Here is a 9536-nt window from a genome sequence, read left to right on the forward strand (position 1 = left end):
CCTGTATTTGTGGCGGGCTGCACAGATGTAGCCGACAGGTGACAAACATAAAGCTGTGTAAAGTGTAACAAACAACACACACATTAACAAAAAATAACATTTCAAGGCTAAAACAATTTGATAAAAGCCACTATGCTTAATTGTTAGAGTTAGGAACAAAATATATAGGTCACAAAAGTAGATAAACTCCAAAAGAAGTGGTTGAAAATATTTCTATACTTAGCCATGGGCTGTGCAAATATCGATTTTACATCAATATCCTTTATGAGACTATATCTTCTTACATAAGGATAGATTATAATTCGCAAGTGCTTTGTTTTCCTAGTTGTGAAGGCTGTATTACAGTAAAGTAATGTATTTGTCTAAAATTACTAGACTTTATCCCATGCTTTTACCACTTAGTCCAAAAAACACAAATTACAGATGATAATTTATCAAAATCCTCACTGTGCAAATATTGTGTGAAAGCGTCAATGGTCATGACTACAATATCGTCACAAGACCAATATCGAGGTAAGCTGTTTGGTCAAAAATGTTATGATGTTCTGAAATGTTGTGATTTGGGTTTTCTTATATAACCCAGCCCTACTTTAACCTCCCTTGAACCACCCACTGTTTCTCCTCATCCTGTACAATATCACCAAATCCATATTGAGGTAAGCTATGTAGTCAAAAAGGTTGTGATATTGTTGTGTAATGTTGTGATATTGTTCTGAAATGTGGTGAAATGTGATTTTCTCATATAATCCAGCCGTAATTTAGCCTCATTTGAACCCCCCACTGTTTTGCTTCATCCTAAAGCATCCAGTACAGTCTCTCTTTTTCCTTTCTCCACTGTCTTTGCCCTCCTCTCCATGTCTCTATAATATTCCTCTTTCAGCTCCTCTCTCTTTCTTTGGCTCCATCCCTGGGCTGTGATGTGAAAGAGGTCCACGTTGTTTCCTGAGTAGGCGTCCCTGTGAGTGGCTCTGAACACTGCTTCTCTTGCCAAGGAGACGGCCTCTTCTTTGCTCAGGTTCCACCTCAGCCTTCCATCCAGGACTCCATAAGCGTAAGGAGAGCCTGAGCCCACAGAAAATATGTCCCCCTGGAGTCGGGCGCCATCGCTGCACACATATATCAGCTTTGGGCCACTGTTAGAGGATGAAGGATATGCCATCGCAGAAACGTCTTGGCTACTCAAAACAGTACAGGAGCTATCGTCAGTAATAAAGGATGAGTCAGTGTTGCCTGCTTCCTTATCCCAGCCACAGAGTGTAAGAGCCACACACACATCAGTCCCTTTAAAGGGGTGAAGCATGAATGAGAGGAGCTTGGCAGTGCCACGTATTGAAAGGCAACGCCTGTGCCGGAGTTGGTAGAGTCTGATCTCTCTGCCCAGAATTCGTTCCCACAACATGCAGTCTGCACCGCTCCCAGAGGAGGTGACTACTAAATGGGAGTGAATAGGAGTAATCTTGTTAACAGCTGGACAGGCAACCAGTCCCCCAGCACTGGCACGTGTGTCTGCAGCTGCAATGACCCCACCTTGGAAGATGAAACCCAAGGTTGTTGTTCCATGAGACAGAGGGAAAGGCCTGCGGACCGTCATTAAATGTTTGTATGGTGAAAAAGGGGATCTATATTTTTGGTTGAAAAGGGGAGAGTTCGGTAAAGTTGGTAGGAAAAATTGCAGCGGGATCCCACTGTTTCTCACAGATTTCTTCAGTCCCCTAAACTCTGCATTGTAACAGTCGAAAAAGGTGGCTGTGTCCTCAAAATGAGAGGCAGGAAAGCTCTTGCGATGCAAAGGAGTGTCTTCGAAGCCACAGATATCTTCCAATGCCATAACTTAAAAATGTGGAAAATACAGATAGATATCTTGATAAATTAATCAGATTGTCTTTCCCAGAGACTGGCAGCCAAATGTGTTCCTTAAAACAACATTAAAACAGTGTCCATCTTTAAAAACTGGTCAAACAAGATGAGAAACCTTAAAAATCCAGTTTTGTTTTGTAATGCTCCCACCTAGACTCAGTCTCATCTAACGAAAGTCTGAAAGACCACGGTTTTTCCCTTTTTATAGACCTCCCAAATATGACACCTTGCACATAAACACATATTAGGCCTGATCTTCAAAATCCTTGGATGATGACATAAGTGATATTGTATCTTACCATGCTGTGAACATAATATCAAGGGAAGCCTTTTTATGCACATCTTATAAGTTTTGCTGAATAACAGAGTCATTTTGTTAGTTATGTGCAAGTTGGAACATATGTCTTCCATCATTTTCAGTTTGCTGTTAAAAAAAGGCACAAAACACCAGCAAGATCTTATGACAAACCTATACAGCAGCTTGTGGATTGTAAAATATGCCCTACAGGGATACTCAACCGGCTTTGAGGTACACTTTTCCAAAATTACTGGAGGTCAGGAGCTGGTTAATAAACAAACATGTATTATGTTTATAAGATAGGAACATTGAGGCTTAACCCGGACCTCTGCTGGGTGGATACTTTAAAAAAAAAATTAAAAAAGAAGTTATATATGATATTGTATATTAGCCTATTTTGATGCTTTTTGAAAATATATTTTAGTACAATATTTAGACATTACATGTCCCAATGTGAACCAATGTTTGAAATTGAATATCACTGCGCTACAACAACAAGGTGTGTTAGGCCCTATACAGGGTAATATGCCTAATCATTTTTATTAAATCATTCTGACAATAGATTTTATTAATACTAAATGTGACTGTTACTATATTTAACCGTATTAGAAAACTATACACAAGCAGAATATTTCTGTACAAAGAAAATTCATAAATTGGGTTTGACATGAAAAAGTTCAAGGTTCATAAACTATAGAGCAGGTATCGCGATATTTTACGAGATATGTAACTGTACTACATGCAAAGCCATTTTGGGTCTACTTCCATCTTGCTGCCGAATGAGCATTTACGTGTGTGCAGATCCAAGATGGCGTCAGTTTCCTCGTAAATTCAAGCTACGAGGTGGCCCAGCCGAATCTGTTCACTCTGCTAAAACCATGGCGTGTGGTAGTACCGGGAGCAGGGTGTCCTGCGGGAGAGATTTGAATTGTGTGCCGGAGGTAGCTGACACCTTAGCTGCGGTTGCCAAACTAGGGTAAGGAGAGTGTTGTACTTTGCAAATCATTGTTAAGGGGAAGTTAGCTTTCCTGGAGTGACCTGTGGTTTGCTGGCACTGTGCCTTGCACGGGTTTGCTAGCATCATGCCTGTGCGTGACGCTTGCTAAGCTAGCCGGTGAATTGCCAACACGTGCCCATCACAATGATGCTTCCTATTGTTGGGAAGTGTTTATGATACTCATATAGGCTTTTCTGATAGTATTTAGCTGGCTGGGGGCTGGCTGCACTACTTGTCATTATAAATCATACCGATGTTAAAACGCTGTTCTTTCTTTGCTGTGCAGGTTTGACTTCCTGTGCATGCCCCTGTTCCACTCGAGGTTCAAGAGAGAGTTTGAGTTGGAGCCCGCTAAAACCCGATCCGGTGCCCATACCCGGTCAGACCTGCTGCTGTGTGGCAGGGGTTAGTGCTTATTCCATTTTATTTTCCATAACGTCCTGCGTGATAAGTCATTTACCTATTCTACATGAATAAGAGAAATACTGTACAGTGTGTATGCTGCGCCAGGCCCATGATGGATTGGGATTTTTTTTAAATAGCAACACAAAGCTGGATGTTTCAAGACCTCCTAACGTCATAGATAGTCTTTTAAAAAAAATTATAATAATGTGAAACTTCTATTACATTGATAATAAATCCTGTAGTGCTACTGCAAATACTTTTTAGTTGTTTCACATTTTATGGGAAGTGAAAACCAATGGAGTTATATATTTTTGAGATTTCCTTGTCGTAATAAATGCTGCAGACCCTTAAAGACCTGAATGAGAAGAACACTTTCCCACTAAAGAAAAACCACAACTTGAAAAAGCATTTTGACTAGAGATATAACATTTTAAAAAGTCACATTTCTTTATTTTGTATTAAATCCATGACATGCCCTGGGAGATGCTGAGATTTTGATTATTATTTTTACCCCTAAACCGTGGGGTGATTAACTTGTTGTTATTATTGAGATATTATTTAAGTCAAGTGATCAAGAAAAAAAAATCAGTTTTCATGTGATGCTTTGTTAAACTTTCCATTTGGCTTTATCTAGATTGGAATACTCTTATTGTTGGAAAGCTCTCTCAATGGATCGATCCCGATTCAGAAGTCGAGGCCCAGCGCAGAAACTCAGAAGCGGTAAGATCCTCAACTTAGTACACAAACATAAGTGTAGCAGTACAGTAGTACACAGGGATGTTTATTAGGGCTGCATGATTTTGAAAAAATAACTTATTGGGAATGTTTTGATGTTTTTGCAAATGCAGTAAATTCTTCAGGACCAAATCACTTAATACATAATGATATTTTAACATATTCAGCCTTTTTAAAATATTGCACATGCGATTGTCGATAACATTCATTGCATGTCTTTTAGCTTTATTTTTATCCAAAACAACTTGCTTACACTTGCATATTGACAGTCGTGGTCCATTTACCCCCCTGAGCCACAAATGCCCCGTCATCCTCTCATCCTTCTCCTCCCCCTGTGTTTCTATTAGGCTCTGGCACAGGAGTTAAACTTCTCTGCCTACCTGGGACTGCCTGTCTTCATGGTCCACCTGAAGGGCCCTCACTGTGCCAATCTAGCCCGCCTGCTGCTTAACCACATCCACACTGGACACCACACCTCAAATGTAAGGCAGCGTTAAACATCTCCACAGCCACATTTAGATTTCTTAAAAGCTCAATTCATCTTCTAACTGTTGTACTCCCTCTGATGTAGTTCTGGATTCGTGTCCCGCTGATGGCACCAGAGGACACGCGGGAGGACCTGATTGAGAACGAAGCGAGCCCTTGCGTCGATGACACAAGTGTCGACGAGAAGACCTGGGGCTGGTGAGTTTCACACACACACACTCTCAGCAGCTGTCTGCACACTAAAAATAGCCGCCATTGATTTCCTTTTTGTTTACTCGCCTCTGCTCTCTTTTAGGTGGCACTCATTTAGAACCCTTTGTGATTACAACAAGAGGATCTGTCTCGGTGAGAACGCACAATGTGAAGCACCAGCCCCGGGCAAAGTCAGTGCATTGAGAAATAATTATGCCCTGTGTCTGTTACTGAAATCCACTCCCCTTTTTTTGTGTATTCCTGAAGCTATTGAAGTCGGAGCAGACATGCCGTCAGAAGCTGTGATCGATAAGTGGCTCGGGGAACCAATCAAAGCGGCCATACTCCCCACTAGCATCTTCCTAACCAATAAGAAGGGCTTCCCTGTTCTGTCCAAAGCTCATCAGCGCATAATCTTCAGTCTTTTCAAGGTATAACACCACATATTCAAGTGGAATTAAATCACTAGACAAATAAGGGAAGTTTTATAATAATAAACAAATGTCTTTTTCTTAGTTGGAGGCCCAGTTCGTGTTCACAGGCACCAGCCGCCACACTGAGAAGGACTTCCGCTCCTACCTGCAGTACCTGGAATACCTCAACCAGAACCGTCCTGCTCCTAATTCATATGAGCTCTTCGCCAAAGGCTATGAGGACTACCTGCAGTCTCCCCTCCAGGTAAGGAGTGCTCCTCTCATTGAAAGGTGTTATTCTTTTTAAGCTTTTATGATATACACCAACAGTATTCGTTTCTCTCTGCAGCCACTCATGGACAACCTGGAGTCTCAGACGTATGAGGTGTTTGAGAAGGATCCAATTAAATACTCTCAGTACCAACAGGTAGGACCCTAAAGTCAGCCATTCAAATCACACACACTCCACTTTGTTTATGTCATTTTGAAACATCTACACCCTAAACTTTTTTTAGGTAGCAGGCATATTGTGTAGCATTGGCTGGATAACATACTCAAGACAAAATCTAAACAGAAGCACAATTATTATAGTTTTTTTTAAATCATTCTTAAACTAAGTTAATGTCCAGTCAAAGTTTGCATTTCTAATTGAAGGAAGAGCTTGTATGAACAGGACAGGTTTTCTCTTGTGTAGCATTCTCACACTACTGACCCACAACATGTTTTGTCCTTTTGTTTACAGGCTGTATACAAGTGTCTGCTTGACAGAGTTCCAGAGGAGCAGAAAGACACAAACGTCCAGTGAGTATCTGTATACAGACAATAACTATATAACGTTTTTTATTGGACACGACTGATGTTCTGGATTTGACCACTAGGTGTCGCACTTGGCTTAGAATTCAGATTTTATCATTTTTTTTCCTGATTCTTTTCTTGGAATGTTCCAAGATGGTGGCAAGCACGGAGGTCTAGCGCTCTTGTTTAGGTTCTGTGAGACCTACTCAGCCATTTCTGGTCGCATCACCGAAAGAAAAATATGAACTTTTTGAAAGTAGAACACAATGTACGCATCTTAACAACTCTACTGAAATGTCATCTCCTTCATGTTGACGACCACTTCGGCTCGGTTGTAAATTGCAGCCTGACGCTAGCAGTTCCGGCTATCCATTTACCGACAAACTGAGTATTATTTGTATCATATCATATTTCGTTAGGGCTGTGATACTGCCGGCACAGGTTGCTGAATTAGCTACTTCTTTTTTAATTGTCTGAACATGTCTTAATAAACTCCAACCATTTGGTGCTTGCAGAATGGACTGCACCAGAAAAATAATTCAACTCCACTTTCCTTATCCTACAGTAGTTGAACAGGGTAACATACTTATAGTGAGATACATCAGGATTTGCAGCAACCTCAAACATAATGTGTCTTTGTCACAGGGTGTTGATGGTGCTGGGGGCAGGTAGGGGTCCCCTGGTCAATGCGTCCCTGCGTGCTGCCAGACAGGCCGATAGGAAGCTAAAGATTTACGCTGTGGAGAAAAATCCCAATGCTGTAATCACGTGAGTGGAACACATGTCAAAGCTTGTGTGTGCGGTATTGATTCCATGCATAAACATTAAAACTGCTCTATACCTGTTCAGGCTAGAGAATTGGCGCTTTGAGGAGTGGGGTGATCAGGTGACAGTGGTGTCATGTGATATGCGGGAGTGGTCAGCACCTGAGAAAGCCGACATCATCGTCAGCGAGCTGCTGGGATCGTTCGGGGACAACGAACTTTCCCCTGAGTGCTTAGACGGAGCGCAGCACTTCCTCAAAGGTACTTCAATGTCTGGTTAAGGCGAATAAGGCTAGATACTTTGAGATTAAAGCGTCAGCTAAATGACATTTAATGTAATGCTGGGACAATGATTTCTCTCTCAGATGGTGGAGTAAGCATCCCCTGCTCCTACACTTCCTTCCTGGCTCCCCTCTCCTCCTCAAAGCTTTACAACGAAGTGCGGGGGTGCCGGGAGCGCGACAAGGACCCAGAGTGCCACTTTGAGACGCCCTACGTCGTGCGCCTCCACAACTTCCACCAGTTGGCTGAGCCCAAACCGTGCTTCACATTCAGACACCCCACAAAAGGTAAACTTGTGTAAAGAAACAAGCACTTTAAAAAAATTTTTTTTTTTTTACATGATGTGATTTGAAATATGCTGACCTTCCTCTTTTTTTTATTCCAGACATGAACAATAACCGGTATCAGTGCCTCAGATTCTCGGTGGGATGTAACACGGTGCTCCACGGCTTTGCTGGCTACTTTGAGACTACGCTGTACAAAGATGTCACACTCAGTAAGTCATCTTTATTAAGAATAAGTGATGTCATGATAGGATCTAAAAATATTGACGTGTGTATTGTTTGTGGCAGGTATAAATCCAGAGACACACTCAGCTGGAATGTTCTCCTGGTTCCCCATCCTCTTCCCCCTCAAAGTAAGTTATACGGTCAGTTAGGGAAATTGTTTGCTCTTCTACATTTGCATTTTTGCACATTCAATTCTCAGGTTCATATTTTGAGCCTATATTGGTAGATGTTTATATGCTTTAATGTTCACCCTCTGTCTGAAACCAGAGCCCTGTCTGCTCTGATGGGCCTTTGCAGAATATTTACATGCACAACAACCTAAATAACACACTACAGGAAAGGGAAAACCCCAAAGAGCATAATAGGGTCCCTTTTTAATTCTCTTTTTCTTTTCTACCAACAGCAACCTATCACGATATCCCGAGATGACGATGTCGCGGTGCGATTCTGGCGCTGCAACAACGGGAAGAAGGTGTGGTACGAATGGGCCGTGACTGAGCCCTCCTGCTCCGCCATCCACAATCCAGCAGGGCGCTCCTACACCATCGGCCTGTGAAGAGAACACATTCGCACACACATCTCTGTAAAACTCAGTGGCAGTTAATGTTGAGGTGTCACAGCTCATTTTTGTACACGCACAGTTAAAAACCTGGACTTAAAAAACCCTTAAGTGTGTTCTGGGTTTTAGAATTACCCCTGATAAGCACTTTTTGAGCCGGTCTGTTCGGCGGGCATGGACTAACACTTGAAAACAAGTGTATTGTAGCCACGGCTCATTCAGTTTAGATCAAACACCTCGACACCAGTTGGGTTTTCTGAAGCCTTTTTCCCCTCCTAGAGACATAAAAACTCAATCCAACAGAACCTTTGCCTTATCAAACACGCATTCCACACCAATACCTACATACTGATGAAACACACTTCTAAAAACAAAGAGGGTCTGAGGAAGGTTAGGCTATTCAGGTCACATATACCATATCGTTTCAGGGGGGCTGTCTGTTCATACATTTTTGTTATTTTCTTTCTGTATGTTTTGAACCGTGTCAATAAAAACATCACTGTAATGTTCTCCATATGCTCCGCTCTTTGTTTGGTTCCAGCAAGTTCTGAAGATTGCAATTCAAACCATTTGTTAAAGATGTTTTAATGAAGGCAGAAGCAGAGTTTTTAGAGGTAAGCTAGCACGTAATGATGTGAGTTATCCAGTAGATGTCAGCCCTAGATGACAACCACCCGAACACAACTACGGTAGTTGAAATCGGTAGCATTTTTAGCTAGCTGTAACTTAACTGGGGTAGACCAATAGGTACAACTGGCAGATATATTTTGGAATTTACTTTCATGAGTGGAACTACATAGCACAGTTAAGAATTTACAGACCTGTCAGATGTAACAAAACTTCAGTTCTTAAGTTGACTCATTTAGTGTAAAATGCATTTTTGCACAGGTGCACATGTCAATATAAAGGTTACAAAGAACCTAAATATGTGTGTCAATCACAGTTGATGGCAATCCTGATGTGAAACAATGCCAGTATGAGGATTTCTTGAACCTGACAAACGACACCTCCTAATATCCATGGATGATGTACTCAAGCATAACCAGATCTTATCATGTTGCACACACTCGTTTGTTCATGTCTTGCAATTGCTTAACATTAGATGTGCACACACACACACACACACACACAACTAACAAGACATGGCTAGAGTGTTTTCCTGCTTGAGCAATCCGTAAGTTGAAAAAGCCAGACAGTTGACTCATCCATGAAAACCATTAACTGTAACAAATCTTTCATGCAGG

At 41.6% G+C, this 9536-nt stretch overlaps 2 protein-coding genes across 2 annotated transcripts; one reads left to right on the forward strand and one right to left on the reverse strand.

Annotated features, from left to right (window-relative positions):
• Window positions 1-790: 790 nt before the first annotated feature.
• Window positions 791-1591, reverse strand: psmb11a (proteasome 20S subunit beta 11a). Its single transcript, XM_063885886.1, has 2 exons — window positions 1238-1591; window positions 791-1135 (listed from the first exon to the last, which is right to left on the reverse strand). The coding sequence occupies exons 1-2, from the start codon at window positions 1589-1591 to the stop codon at window positions 791-793; spliced, it is 699 nt and encodes a 232-aa protein (XP_063741956.1).
• Window positions 1592-2975: 1384 nt separating this feature from the next.
• Window positions 2976-8801, forward strand: prmt5 (protein arginine methyltransferase 5). The gene is made up of 16 exons (XM_063886925.1): window positions 2976-3131; window positions 3439-3557; window positions 4192-4277; window positions 4640-4774; window positions 4864-4976; window positions 5074-5123; window positions 5238-5401; window positions 5487-5648; window positions 5733-5810; window positions 6126-6184; window positions 6824-6946; window positions 7028-7203; window positions 7308-7511; window positions 7610-7720; window positions 7797-7861; window positions 8137-8801. The coding sequence occupies exons 1-16, from the start codon at window positions 3034-3036 to the stop codon at window positions 8287-8289; spliced, it is 1896 nt and encodes a 631-aa protein (XP_063742995.1). The 5' UTR covers window positions 2976-3033; the 3' UTR covers window positions 8290-8801.
• Window positions 8802-9536: the final 735 nt, after the last annotated feature.

Source organism: Eleginops maclovinus, chromosome 6 (assembly GCF_036324505.1).
Source record: "Eleginops maclovinus isolate JMC-PN-2008 ecotype Puerto Natales chromosome 6, JC_Emac_rtc_rv5, whole genome shotgun sequence".
Classification (NCBI taxonomy): domain Eukaryota; kingdom Metazoa; phylum Chordata; class Actinopteri; order Perciformes; family Eleginopidae; genus Eleginops; species Eleginops maclovinus.